Source organism: Cyrtonyx montezumae, unplaced genomic scaffold (genome assembly GCF_038088225.1).
Source record: "Cyrtonyx montezumae isolate F1298 unplaced genomic scaffold, pur_monq_1.0 scaffold_4, whole genome shotgun sequence".
In the NCBI taxonomy this organism is placed as follows: domain Eukaryota; kingdom Metazoa; phylum Chordata; class Aves; order Galliformes; family Odontophoridae; genus Cyrtonyx; species Cyrtonyx montezumae.
In genome coordinates this window covers 12358535-12373903 of record NW_027072045.1, presented here as the reverse complement: position 1 = coordinate 12373903, position 15369 = coordinate 12358535, and the positions used below count along the sequence as shown (strand labels likewise).

The 15369-nt window shown below is 48.6% G+C and overlaps 1 protein-coding gene across 1 annotated transcript in view; it reads right to left on the bottom strand.

The window, feature by feature from the left end:
- Window positions 1-15369, bottom strand: part of CDH23 (cadherin related 23) — a 115792-nt gene that overhangs the window by 59672 nt on the left and 40751 nt on the right. The window contains 3 exon segments of the mRNA XM_065746215.1: window positions 15-93; window positions 5416-5544; window positions 7920-8114. Of these exon segments, the coding sequence (XP_065602287.1) occupies window positions 15-93; window positions 5416-5544; window positions 7920-8114 (403 nt within the window).

Below are 15369 nucleotides of genomic sequence, written 5' to 3'. Positions count from 1 at the left end.
CAGTCATGACTTACCCGAGACGATGGTGTAGCCAATGCCACGGGGCCGACCCTTATCCTGATCGATGGCTGTGATCATCCGCACTGTGGTACCCTGTGAGAAACAGGGACATTGTTAGGGCAGCAAAGCTCTGCTCACTCACCCTGGGGCAGCACCAGCAGGACTGAGCTAAGGAAGCTGCAAAGATTTTAACCTTTGGTGGAGGAGGATGGGCATTGGCAACAGAGGGTTGCCCACCAGCCTGCTTCTTAGCCCAGCAACAAAGGTCCTTGTGGCCAAAAGCCCCCAGATCTGACCCACAAACCTTGTTTAGCTCCTGAAATAAAACCATCACATACCCTGTCAGCTCCATAAGCCTACGTTTCCCCCGCCGCACTGCAGCGAGCCCGTGTGAATACAAACACAGCCACATGCACATAATTAATGTAGTGTGAAAAAATTTACAACTCAGCTGTTCTTGTTTTCGTTGGTTTATTAAACAGTGGAAAAAGAAGTAATTTTTTTCTTTTTTTTTTCTTTCACCCTCAAAGAAAATGTCAACGGAGGCGTTTGCATATCTAACAAGGGAGCACAGCAGCAGGCAGCACTGCGTTTCCCCACCATCCATCAGCTGAACACCACCGGAGTAGAGCAGGGACCTGTTGTGTCCCCAGCTCTCAGCATCAGGCAGATCTGCCCCCTTGACACGTCTGAGGGCATTTCAATAGACTTCTTAAGTATATCTCTGCTGTTAACCCCGAACACGAGCTGTAAATCCCAGGGCACTGGCTTGTGAGCAGCACTCAGCTGGCAAAGCTCAGCAGCTGCTGGAGAGCCTCTAAATCACAGACAGTAATTGCCCTTCTCAAATGAGCCTGAGGAAAGGGGGAAGCAAGCCAGTGGGGAGAAGAGCAAGGGATGTGGAATGGAGGGCAAGGCCATGCAGAGAAGAGGGGCAGAATAAAAGGCAGGAGGAGGCAGGGCTCCTGCCATGCCAAAGCATTAGCAAAGACCCAGCAGCTCCCTGAGTTCCCTTTTGCTCCTGGATGCCATCTCCTGGGATCAAAGCAGGGATCTGGGTGCCTCTGGTGTCTATTCACAGCCCAGCTGGTTTCTGTCCTTATTGCCACCTCCTTTGCAAGTGTTACAGCTGGCAGATCCCAGCTCCCAGGATTGCAAGGATCATCCTTGAGCATCCACACTGTGTTTAGGATCAGTCTGGACCTTCCATGGAAGAAACTGGAGCAGTGCCACAAGGCAGATGGATTGCTTGCCCACCTAGCTGGTGGCAGTGATTTGTTTTGTGGTGAACAGTAGCAACACAGCCTCAGAGCGTGACCACTCAGCATGGTCAATGGGAAGGGGGATTCTGATTCAGCATGGGATGGAGAGAGATGTGGAGAAGGGAAGTTGCAAAACGTGACCCTACACTTAGGCTGTGCTCATCTCTTAGAAGTCACAACAAGTGACTTAGCAAGTGCCTTGCTCACCAAGCACACGAAACCAAGCCATGGTCAATGCCATCACATAACAGCAAAGATTGACTTCTCACCAATCATATCCCAGGTTCCCATTTTGCTTCTGAAAATCCTACTGGATCATAACGTTATTCTTTTTAATGCTTGGCATGGCAAAGGTAGGAGAAGCTGCAACCCTACACTGGAGGGGACCAGCTCACCTCCATAAGCCAAGCAAAGCACATCTAGCAAGGCTTCCAATTTCTCATGGAAATCCCAGACTACCCTCCAGGGCCAGGAGATCTGCCCAGGGTTCAACCCAGGGATCCATGGCAAGAACATCTGGCACTTAGAGACTCCCAAATATTCCTGGCACTTCTTAAAGCAAGTGGTGGGTATAAATTGTAGCACTGGAGCAGAATAACTCCCTCTCTCTAGGGAAGGAGGGAAAAGATTTAGAAAAGTAATAACCTGCAAGAGACTATGCTTGAAAAAAGGTAAAGAAAATAAAGAATGGCACATTATCCAAACAAAGTTTGAGGGTTTTCTGAAGAGGGGCAGGGGTAAATCAATCCTTTTTTAATAAAACCCTGAGCTTTTAATAAAGTGTTCACACTGATGGGCTGGAAATATTGTAAGAAAGAATTAACTTGGAGCTATTGAGACTCTAGGGCAAAAATAGCACTGATTCCACATTATTTCTTTAACCCAAGGAGTTTTTGGAGAAGTGAGGGGGGGGGGTGCTGAAGAATTAAAACTGTTTTAATGATATTTTACACGGATGCATACCATGCTGTTATGAGGGAACACGCTGATCTCGGGACTGAGCACCAGTGGGCTTGCCCCCACCCCCCCTCCTTAACTGCACAAGGCTCCCCCTGGGATCAAACTTACAGGGGCTTCAGCTCATCTCTTGGAGAGTGGATTCCTTCTCTTACAGCACCAAGTGAAGCTGTGATGGTGCCTGGGCCAGGTATCAGCCAAATTCAAAGAGCAGGTCTCACCTTCAGCGTCTCTTCTCCAGCCTAACTTCTCTGGAGTATCAGCAATGCTATCTAGTCTACAGATAGCACAATGATGGATACAGTAAAAGAACCCAAGGATGAAAAAAACACAAGGGACACCTGAGGCAGCCTAGGATGATAACCGGTGGCACGGAAGGAGGCACAACTCCTCCAGAGATGGCAAAGCTTCTCCTTACTGCATCTTCTCCCTTGGCAACGTGGAGGATGAATAACCCAAAAGAAAAGTATTCACAGAAAATAATGAGGAGGATGGTATATTTTGCTTGGCTTATCTGGGTGGCAAACAGACAACCAGTAAATAAAGAAAGATTCATCTTTTGCAGAGGGTTGAGGCTCACCAATAACTCCACAGGAGAGGGACCTCCAACAAGAGATCCTTCCCCAGTGGTGGTCAGCCCTTAAATAGGGTCTGGGAGAGGTGGAGCCAGACTCCACCCCTTCCAATCACACCTGTGCCCCTGCAGCTGACTCAGTGCTCACCTCAGGTGATCAATCAATGGTTCAGGCCGTGATTCAACAGTTCCCATACACCACGTAAGACATTTTCCTTCCTTTCCATGTCTGAAGAAGTGTAAGCCCTGAGTGCTTCCAGTTATGCCACCAGATCCCAGTCTGGGAAAGAAAGCAAGGCACTCCTCTCCCCTCTCCCCTTTTTCTTCTTTCTCTGTTGTAGGATTAGGGACTTGAAAGGCAAAGCGCAGCACCGGGAGGAGCCGGTGGAGGGGGGAGCACCTCGGAAAGCTGCCACAGCAGATTCGGAGGCAAAAATCCTATTTCTCACTTCTTAATTCCAGTCAATTCCAGTCAAAGGGCTGATAGAGATCTGTTTGCAGTAATTTGCTGCAGTTTATCCACTCTTTTCACCTTCTATCGGCTCTCCACTGACGGGCTGGCTGACATGCTGTTGCTCGAGTGAGGAAATTAAAATTTGATGCAATAATCCCAAATAAGAAGGATTTTATTAGGTAATGTATACACTTTAGATTAGGTATTCTCACCCGATACATTGATAGAGGAGCACAGACATGCTGTGCACTGCAGATAAAAAAGGAGCAAGGGAGAGGGTGTGGAAAGAAGCCTCTTCCGTCCCCAGATCTGGGGCTGGGAGATTTCCTCAGTGTGGCAAACATCCCCACAAATGCATTACAGCCTGTCAGCTTAAACTGGGAGCATGGCAGCCCATTTGGGGGCAGAAGCTGGCTGAGCCTGGTTGCCTCACCCAAACCTGCTGTCATCCTTTCCAAAATGGAGCCATTTGGCACGTGCTCCCTCAAGCAATAAGGGCTCCCGTGGGGAAATTTGCCATCAGAAAGTCCACATGGAAACAAAGCAGACTACATGCTTGTTTCAACCACTGAGATTTCTCCCATGAAGGATGGGTCTTTATGTCCACACCAGGACCCTCCAAAGCAGTGGCCATATTCAGCAATGGGCCTTGCTCAGTTCCCACTTCCCTCACCCCTGAGCAATGCTGTGATGGGAGAATTTCAACCAGCACAAGTTGTACTCATCACACTACCCCCGTGGGAACCAAGGCTGAGATGTGGACCCAAACACTGCATTCGTTCCTGGATTTTCTCAATTGCAATGACTTTGGAGATGCTACATATGGCCAACAGAAATTGGGTGGGGTAGTAAAGTTTCATTTCTCATTTTGGGTTGAGCAACGAGTATTTGCTGCTTTGCCTACTGTAAATAGTGTACACCCTGGGAATAACGTAGGTGTGTGTTGGTTTAAATGAGTTGCTTATCTCCACCTCAGCAAATGCCATTAAGTTGTGTGAGATCCCTTTTTCCGAACACCAGATCACTCTATGAAGGTGATACAGACAACACTTGCTGATACTCATGGCACTTCCATTTCTATAATTTCACCTAAGGCTACAAAGTCTCCCAAGAGTTAATGGTGATCTAAACAGCGTTCTCTATTCCCCGTGGCTCATGCTGACCACCAACAGAAATACTAAACAGCACCAAGCCTCATGAAAGTAATTCACAAAGCCATTTTTTTGCCATCTTTGCGTTGGCAGGTGGGTAAAGTGCTGTCTGATGGTGAGATTTCTGACAGCAAAACAGCCCTATTGATCCGGCACACTCAGAGCAGTCAGAGCCAGAGTTTTGCTCCAAAATGCATTAAAAGGCAGAAACTCAAGTGAGCTGGAGTCCACCCTGCCACTAGGTGAAATGGGCCTTTGGGCGTTTCAAATCCAGCACAACAGAGATGTTGTGGGATGGACACATGGTTATGGAAGCCTACCGCTGCCTCATTCTAGGACAGAAGGTTTCTCTGTCCATACACCAAAATATTTGCCCTCTCAGTGAAGCTACGGGATGTGGCAAGGTGGGTGTTGCTGACTAGGGCAGATGCTTCAGTTGATAGGAGTAGAAGCTGCTCGCCACACTCCCCACAGGAGAAAGGCAATGCTGCATTTGGAGGTGGAGAGATGTTTCCACAGCCAGTGAGTCTGCTGACAAACTAGATTTCAGAAGAACTGAAATGATTGGATCAATTTGGTAAAACCTGGGGGAAAAGACTCAAAGTGCTGAAATGGCTGATCTTTCTGGCATTTTCAAAACTGCTTCGTTTCAGGAACGTTTCCATTTTTCTTCAAGTTTTCTATCAGAAATGGCATGTGTGGACGCTGCAGGGGGAAAGGAGGTGAGCGTGTGCTGAGAACAACATCAAACCCTCTTAACATTTATGAAAAAAAAATTCAAGAAAATGTTTTACTTTGGTTTCATGCTTCCTAAACAAAAGATTTGCACCTAATGAGATGCCACCTTGATCTTCTCTTGGTACTTGTTTCCCCAGCAACACAAAGCTGTGACGGAAGGACAGACCGATACCCCTGCAAAGGGGACGTTTTCCTTCAGCAGTTTAGGATACCTTGTGCTTTCAGTCCTACACCCCAACCTGTCACCCCTTGGTACTGGAGGGAAGCAGCAGCCCTTACCGGAGGCGAGTTCTCATAGATGTTTGTGCTGTAGGGCAGGTTGATAAAAATGGGGTCCATGTCCTGCACATCTGTGATGGTGATGGCCAGGTTAGCCAGAGTGGATAGCGGCTTGTTCTTGTCTTGATCCTTGAAAAACAGGGGTGAGAAAGGGTTTCTATTAGAATATCAGAACTATTCTATGGCATACAGTCTCCTTTGGTAGTAGCTGAGACAAAATCTGAGCGCTGTAGGCAATCACCTCTTTTTCAAGCAGTCTCCTGGAATTATCAGCCACTGCACCTCCCTCTGAGCTGAAACACAATATGCATTTCTTTCTGGAATCTGCCCCTTTAATATACAGCAAGCACTGATTTAATTTTCTATTGCACTTTAGGTGGAAAAGAAGCAACATTTGTTTAACAAATACTCCAAAACATGAATTCCCTTGTGATGCAGATCCAGTTTGGGGCACTTCTGCATGGCAAGAGCTGGAGGATCCTGACACCTGCACCCACTCTCGGGGAACAGGGTCATTTAGTACATCCCATCAGGACACTTCAGGACCCACCAAAGCCAATGTCTCTGCACACTTTGAGCTCCATGAGTGGGACATGACACAGTCCAGCAGCCTCACCACAGCTTCTCCTGGCAGCGCCCTCTTGCTTGAGTCTCATCCCACGGGTGTACAAAAGCCGCCCCAGTATCCACAGCCCTTTGCAAGAAGGGCAAGAGCAGGGCAGACAGCGCACAAAGGAAGGAAATAAATCTCTCCTTACCCCCTAATCAAGCACAGTGGTGAAAGGCAACCATTAGAGGTTACCGCACACTTCTGCAAAATGGCTCTGAACAGCACCAAGGACTGATTGCCAGAAGATTAATGTTAATTTAAACCGTATTCAACAACACAGCTTGTACATTATCCTCTTAACCTGCAGGCCTCAGCATTTACGGCCTGGATTGATGCTTATTTCTGACTCGCACTCTGCTGTTATCATTATCAAGTTGAAGTCTTTCGTTTCTTCAGATAATGTTTTTTCCCCTCCCCTTGGTCCCTTAAATTTTGGTTAAGCATTACAGAGAGCACAAAAAAGCAAGCATGTTTCACGTTCCCTTTCCAGTTTCGCATCACTGCTGCCTCCATCCCTGGGATGGAGGACACAGAAATTAGTTTGGGGATGGGGACTTGAGCTCGGCTTCTTCAGCTGGTGCAGGAGTAAAGAGAGAACTGATGTGACCCATACGCCTCTGTGCTGATACTGGCAAAGCACTGCCCAACATGAGCCATTTTTCAGGCAGACACCATCAGGTTCTTGGACTAGAAACAGTAGTGTGACAGTTAACTTCAAAAATTTGATGTTTCTCAGCTGTGAAGGCAGTGAAACATTGCAGTGTTTACTATGGGGAGATGGCGGACTCGCTGCTGGAGTATTTAAAGCAGTGAGATATATTTCAGGGAAAAAAAAACGAACAAGCTTTTGGGGAAGAAAACTGGAACATTCAGGGATAGGGCTGAAAGGTTGAGGAGCTTGCCTCAGGCCCTGCAGTCTGTGAATGCCATGAAGAGCAAAGGAAGCCCTGCACAGCTCTCCCTGTCCCTCTGACACGTGGCTGTGCAGCAAGACAATGATCTTGATTAAATCACATGCTCCAAGAGCTCCAGCCAGCTGCCTGGAGGGGGCAGAAGGGTTCCCCCACCCTCCACCGCACTCCTGAGCACACTGTTGGTCAGATAGATTGCAGGGCTGCATCTCACCTTCCTCACTTGCAACAGAGATGGGAATGGAGCCACCATGCAGAGCTGCCTGCACGGTGCTTCTCAGCAGATGCTACCCTACTGAGCTGCTGCCAGAGCTGACCCCAGCAAAGAAGCCTTCTGTTCATGGTAGGGAGTGAATATGACATTGTGGTTCCCAGTCTCTCCCATGAGTCCCATTCCAGGAACTGACTCTACCCATCAAAATGTTTTAACTCTTGTGGTTTGAACTCATCTATTGCTCAGCGAGACTCGACAGTTCAATACAGGTGAATCTAGCTGTAATAAGCCAGGATGCACAAGGAACGATAGCAGAGGATTTAATAGGCTCTCCTGGTCTTAGATGCTGTGAAAAATTGTTATGCTTCAATGTCATCAGCTGACTGGTGGCTGTGGCTGTGAGCAAAGACTGGTTTTCTCAAACAGGGGAGCTACTCGCCTTCATGCAAAAGCCCCTGATGTGTGAAAAACCACAGAATAATGTCGGTTGGAAAAAACCTTGCAGATCATCATGCCTGGGAACTGATCTGATACAACTCAGGCAATGCATTGCCCTAGAGCTTTCCCAGGTGAAAATCACTCAAGAGCTGGAGGCAGCTTGGCCATTAATGGCCATTGGCCATCAGTGTTCTACACCTTGCTCTGCCATGCTGTGCCTACTCCAAAGCTCTCCCTTAACCATCCCCTCTATCCCCAGGCTCCCACCAAATCCACCCAGATCCTAGCTTGTAACTTTGCAGGGAAGCTGGGCGTCTGGGGCAGGGCTCACCGTTGCGTTGACCTGGAGCTGGTACGCCTGTGTCACCTCATAGTCCAGCTCCCGGATGACGGTCACGATGCCACGGCCGCTGTCAATGGCAAAGAAGCTGGAAGGAGGCTGGAAGGAGTACAGCACACTACCCCCTGCCCCCTGGTCTGGATCCGTGGCGTTCACAATGAAAATTGGAGTGCCCACCGGGGTGTTCTGGAATTAAAATCCAAAAGACATTGATAAAACCCAGAGCAGCCTGTTTCCCCATCCATCAGACACACATCAGCAATTCCCATCGCCCACCATAACCAATACCCAGAGAGCCAAGAACTCCAGTCTGGTATTTTTAGGAGGTTACTAAGTTATACAGCTGTTCTCTTTATTACAGGATCACAGCGCTATAACAGTTGTTGCACACTTCTAATCATAGTTATACAGCTGTGGTCAAGACGGCACTTCTATCACAAACCCTTATTTTCCCAGATATCACACAAAAATTACTCGCTCTTTGCTGAAGCTTGTTTTCTGCCCCAAACCACTTTTATTTTCAGTGCCGATTCTCTCTCCTGCTTTCACTGTGAGGCAATAACTATAAAATAGCCCCCTTGCCCCCCGCCTCCAAAATGCATTCAATGCAACACAGAACTTCACATAAAATCCAAATGTTAGAGTTTCCACAGCAACTACAACCTGGCCCGATTAATTCAGACATTAGTGGTTAAATTGTCATAAATGTGTAACTAATCTACATGCATAAAATATGCAGCTGAGTGCACAAAATCAGCAACGGCAAGTGCAGTTTGGCACTTCTTATTGTTTAACTTCGCAGCGGGGAGAACAATTATCCATTTTTGGAGGAACAGCTGCATGTTCCTATGCAAATCTTAAATGCGTATTCTTGTCTCCAGGAACGGACGGCGAGCAAAAGGGTTTTGCTGAGGGGGACGGGGGGCACAGAGATACGTTTGTGAGATGTGAGGGGGTGACGTAGAGCTCCGACCTGCCAGCCAGCCAGCGAAGGTCAGCAGTGAGGAGCCTTGGGGCTGGTTAGGACCAGTTGGGATAATACAGATTATTTCTGCCAACCTCTTCGCCTTATTGTGGGTTCATTCCTATTCAGTTTTTCCTGCTCAGCCCAAGGAGGAGCATCACGAGCTGCTGAGGAGGTGGGAGGGAGGCAGGGAGAGGAGCAAGCCCAGCCCTTGTGTTACTTCCTTAGGTTGAGCCAAAGAGCAGAAAAGACTCAAAGCAGGGTCGTGTCGTGCTGTCCCCAACACCTCTGCCCTTCACACACTACCCAGTGTCACTTCTTCCGAGCGGTGAGAGGTTGCAGTTCCCACCTCGAGTTTTCATTTGATTTCTACTTCTTTTTTTTCTTTTCCCTCCACCCTTTAAATCAAGCTGCTAGAAGAAGCCTCACAGGGCACGGCCTGGGGATTATTTTTTAAAGCACCTTCAATTTTTTTTTTTTTGATCAGCAATCACAGAAGCATAAAAGATGTAGCTAGAAGGCACCTCACAAGAAAAACCTGCTCCCTCACTACATCTAAATCATTTCCATCCTTAGAGTCTTCCAGCAGTGGAGACATCACGACCTCCCCAGCCGATTTATCCCAGCAGTTTGCTACTCTCTGCCTTACAATTGCTCCTTTTTTGTCACACTTAACCCAGATCCCTGGGAGCCCTGACTCTGTGCCAGATCTCCTGCACATTAAGGCTGGGGTGTGCAGGCAGGGAGCTTGGAAGGCTTACAAGGCCCTCTGTGGGGAGGCTCCAGAGGGTGTCTGCTCACTGACCCCCCCCCCCCCCAACACTGCCTCCATCCATCCATCCCTTCCTCCCCAACTCCATCTCTCTATCCATCCATCCACCCACTCTTCTCCATCTCTCCCTCCATCTCTCTATCCATCCATCTTTCCATCCCTTCCTTCACACATACCCCTGCTCAGGTTCTGAGCAAGGCCAGGAAGAAGAGCACTTCAAATTAACCATGAATAGCCATAGCGGACACCAATTTGTACCAATGAGGTCTGGGACATATTGTCCCCAGCACTAATAATATTCATAAGGATAAAGTCAGGCTCGATGAGTATTTCCCCTTTTTAAGTGCCCGTAGCCACTCCTTTTAACATGCAAATCCGCTCTGGTCACTCTGATTACAGGAGAGCCTGATTTCCCTGGCATTGTGTTTTATTCAATAGCTCCAGAGCGAGCTTAGAGGAGTTGCTCATCTCCTTGCCCAAAGGAAAAGCTTTCTTGGGGGGACACAGAAGGGTCTCCTTGGTGCTGTCAGTGCCTGGGCACAACGTTACAGGGACTCACAGACATTTCAGACTGTCTGCCTTCAAAGCAGCACAAATACATCTTTAAAATCCTCTTGCTGTTTTTGGGTCAAGCAGGCTCAAGCTATTGCTCAGCGGGAGGCTGACGTTTTATTTCTCAAAAGACGTGGCCCATCATCTGAACAATGGAGCAAAACATCTGTATAGACATCGCTGGCTTGCTCTTGGGGTTTGATCAGAAATAACAAGCAGAGGGTACGCGCAGGGAGATGTGACTGGTACGCCAAGCTCGGGGCTGCTCAGGACGGGCTGCGTTTCTGCATCCTGAGTATTTGGGCCATTTATGGGGCTCTTCTGCACATCCCTCACGGCTGCTCTTCCTCCGCAGGGATCAACCCTGCTTATGCTTAATTCACCAAAAGGCAAAAATATCAAATTCTATCCATTCTCTCCAGCTGAAAGGAAATGCAAGCAGACGATAAGCCTAGAGCATCTTGTGGTAAACAGGTGAGCTTCCCAGGTCACACAACCTCCCTCAGTTTTGTCATTTTTAAAGCTGTTCCCTCTCTCGAGCAGCCAGCAGTGGTGAAGCTTCCCCCAAGGAAAAAAAAAAACCCTCACACTCAAAAAACTGATGACAAAATTGTGTCATATCATTAAATCTTTGTTACAATGCCAGCAGATGTGAGGCAAAAATAACCATGCACAGATGCCTCCTGTAGAGGAGGAGGAAGGCAAAGGGGAGCGGGACCACTTCTGACTGCCCCGCATCCCCTCCTTCACCCACAGCAGCTCTGTGGGGTGTGAGGCTGCGAGGCTGCTTGCGCCTCCCTCCATTTACAGTGAATGCACAAAGAACTACCCCAAAAATCCCACAAGAAGAGGCTCGGGTCCCACTGAGCTCCTCCTAAAGGATCTGGCCACGCGCAGGACCTCCACACGACCTCCCAGGGCAAAGTGACCCAGCAGAAGCTGGTGGAAGTGATTAGGATGCAGATGCGCGCACGCTGGACCAATGCAAATAATGTGTAAAAACGGCAGGCAATCTGGCCGAGCAGCTGTCTGAAGGTCGATGAGATGCGAGCAGGCAATGCAAACGGGCTGGGGCCGTAGGGCTTGCAGTGCTGCTGTCTCTGCACCAGCCCCCAAAAACACCTCGTGGGCCATATATTGGGTCCTGCTCTTTTTTTTTTCCCCGCTGACCGCTCCCATTAAGAGACGCTTGGCTGCTCGTGCTACATCTCAGGTCAACTTAATACTCTCAAATATTCCCCTGCTGCTGTTTCTAGCTGCTCTTTTCCCTCCCTCCATCACACCTGCTCCCAAATCCCAATGCTGAAACCCAAGTCTCTCACGCTGGTGCGCTCCCATCCCAAGGCACAGCACCTCTCGCCCAAGGCCAAGCATCATCCCAGTGGTAGAGCTGGAAGCTAAATCCACACTATGAAACCCCAGCTCCCCTTTCCCCCCACAGGTTTCCTGCAGGCTCTGCGATGAGAAGGACCAGCTCTGCTCCATGGGTTTCCTTTCCCCCGGCCTCCAGCCTGGAGCTTGCCAGCTCCAAACACTCACGTGGATGCACATGAGCTTCCAATTCCCTTGTCCCTTATTACGCTTTTAATTACATTTATTAATTGCATTACTGCTAGCCTGAGCCAAGCAATTTCCAATTTCAAAAATTGATTTTAAACCTGATAATTTCCCTTTTTTTCCCCTTTTTTTTTGGATTGAAATTCACCCCACCTCTCAATCAGCTCTCGTTAATATGTATCCCCTGCCGCTATCTCTATTAAGTGACCTCCCTCATTATCTCCTGACACTGGCAAGCGGCCATCACAGAGCTATAATTCAATTGAGAGGCTTTTGAAAACACCATAAACACAGCTGGAGGAGACGTGGTGGCAGAGCCAGCGCTGAATTACCGGCTGGCTCACCGCGTGTGGGTCAGAGGCTTGTTCCCAGCAGAGGAATTCAGGGTGGGGAAAGCGATGTGCTTTGCCCTAAGACTACATTGCAAAGCCCCAAGATAGCACCATGCACAGAAACAAGGCACAGGTATGCTCATCACCAGACCGTAAATCACATCCTCGTACGCTATCTTCCATTATCACAGCTACCAGCACATCTCCAGCCAAAGAAGCAGCAGTGGCAGACCCCAAGCCCCACCTGCTCTCCCTCTGAAGCACCAACAAGCTCATAGTCACTGATACCTTCCACACAGCTGCATCCCTGTGTGGAGCAGGCACACAGCTGCATACCTGCAATCTGGGTGCTCTGAAGGCAAAGGATGGAGTAGATCCACCCCCTCTCACCTTTCTACCAGAAAAAGACTTTGGATGGAAAGGATGGCAGAGTTGGAGTAAAGCACGTCTCCTCTAAGTCATACAGCTGCACCCTGTGACACTGATTGATGCATGGAATAATTCAAAACCAACACAGTGAGCTAGCACGTCACCCTCAAAACACAATTACAAACAAGGAACAGCAAAAGGAGAATGTGTTTTTAATGGGCTCCTGCTGAGAAAGTACAAGACTTTGCCCACTGTTGGACGTTTTTCCCCAGTTATCTAGAAGATGGCTAGGAGATATGTAGGGGGACAGGGGCTGGGAGGTGGGTAAGAAAGAAAGGCACAGGCCATTGACATGGAGAACCCATGCCACTCTGGTTTTCCATCCATTACCAAGGATCTGGACAGGGACAGAGCAAGGCTGTGAGGATACAGGCGGAGGGAACCCAAGATGGCCCAAACCAGCAAGGTATTTGAAAATAATAGGAAGACTCGAACAACAGGAAAACCTGCCAGTCAGGGAGCACCACAGCACTTTCCCCCCCTGCCCTCGCTGCCCTCTGGTAGCCCAGTGGGGAGCTGCTGGTCCAGGGGTGCTCCAGATGTGCTCTGCAGCAGCCCCGTGTGCTCCTTTGGCTTCAGGCAAACAGCAGCCATTAGCAGAGAGCTGGTACAATGAATTATAAACAAAATCCTAATGACAGGACACTGGCAGCATTGCTTCCACTTGATATTAATTGGGTGACACTTTATTTTAATGGTACATTAATTAATGCGGGATATCAATGGAAGTCCAAGACACCCGCATTAATACAAATGAATTCATTATCATTGGTGTTATTACAAGAAACGACAAATAAATCTGTAACTGTGGGTTCCTTCAAATAATAGCCACGAATCATTAGCTATGGCATTCATTTATATAGCACACTGCAAACACATACATGCAAGCTGCGGGTGCTCTCCTGCTTGCAGCCTCCTCCCTGCACCAACCTGCCCTTACTCATCCAGTCTCCCACCCCTCTCCTTATCCCCCCTCTCACCTCCTTGCAAGAGCAACAGCCATTCCCTCCACCTGTGGTTTGTCCAGATGGATGGAAGCCTGCCCACTTTGCCACCACACTCATTTATTTGTCCCCTGTTCTGGTTGACAAGCTAGTAGAGCCTTTTGCTTCTGCAAACAGCACCACCTGTTCTCTGCTGACCATAGGTGGAGCGAGCCATTTGTCCTCAGGAAAGCAGGGAAATGAGCAATCTGGTTGAAACCCAGGATTTGTAGGTCCACATTATGTCCCAGTTGTCCCTAAGAGTAGGGAACTCTGGGAAATAACAACAGGACAACCGCTGAACTGAGTGAGGAGCAGTGGATGACTGTGGCTGTGCTAACCATGCAGACCCGTGATTATTCGTGAAGCAGGAAGGGAGTATCTGATAAAGCCATCAGCCTCTGGAGGACACAGGCAAGCAAGTCAACATTGCTTCTGGCTACAGGTGGAGAAAGCAGAAAATGTCACAGGCACAGCAACATTCTCAACACTATCATACTTTAGCACCAGAATAAAAGTTTTAGAGCCAGTGGCAAGGAAGAGTCTGATAGTACCCTGGGGGTGCCAGACCTACCCCATCCCATCTCTGCTCTTATGCACTGATCACGAGTGAAACAACCCCTGCCTCCATGCCTGCCAAGCTGAAATGTGACCACCCCAGCCACGAGAGCTTCACACCCTCTCTCCTGGCTTCAAGAGCATCATCACCTCCAGCCACTATTTAAGAGGTGGCCCCGAAGATGTCACATGGATACCTTGGAGGAAGTGCACACCCTGAGCAGCACTGCACCACTCCTGCAAGTGAGGTCTGAGGTCTGCCAGCAACATGCGGGTGCCTCCTTGCTGGCAGAAAACCTTTGTGGATAAACGTTAATACAAGCATGTAATTATAATACTGTAGCATGGCAATGCTACATTAAACATTGTCTGAAATTGTTAATGTGCTTTGGTGAGAGCTCCGGAGGGCGTTCTGGAAGGCTTAGGGTGGGGAATGGCACAGAAACTGCAAACCCTCTCCTAAATCTTCCCATGCAGTTCCTCCAGAGCCAGGGATAACACATTGGAAAGCTGTGGGAGCGCAGGCTGCGGAGCGCATGCCTGCAAGAGAGCTCTGTGGGAAGCAACAGGAAAAAGGTGGAAAAAAGAGAGGTAGGAGAAAGGAGGAATGCTGCTTCGGGGGCTTTTCTCTTAGAAATAGGACATAACTCCTTCCTTTCCCCTCTCTCTCAGCTCACTGCATCTTTTTCAGACTATGGAAGCGACTGCAGCTCTGCCAGTACCCCCGGCCAGCTGCAAGAAACCAGCACTGCTTGAACCTTCAGCATTCCCTAAAAAGAGCACCAGAAAGGAAAAAAGGCATGGATCAGAACGAAGGGACCTAGTGCACGCCGGCACAGCACACCGGCCCCGTAGCCCCACTGCAGCTCCCGCTACCTTTTTGGCACTGATTGCTGCAGCTTGCCCTTCTGCTGATTGCAGCTGATGCTCCTGGCTGGTTCTTGCCCTTCCAGACCAGATCCTCCATTACTGCAGGTCTGGCTTTTAAGAGGTTTGGGTTGTTTTTTGTTTTTTTTTTGAGTGTCTCTTTTTTTTTTTCCCTCCAGTTCAGCTTAGAGGGTTTATGTTGTGCTTGGGCTCTCTCTGCCCTGTCTGGATTGCTGATGGATTTCAGTGCTTGCCAGAACCCAGCAAAACCAGGCTCACTAGGTAGTATTAACTTCTAACCCCCGTACAAAAATAGCTGCAATAAAGCAGGGTGAATAATATAAGCTTCACCTAATGTAACTTTGATTAAAAAGTCCTGCCCTCTCCATCATTCCTCGGTGGTAACTGGAGAGGCTATGGCAACTCG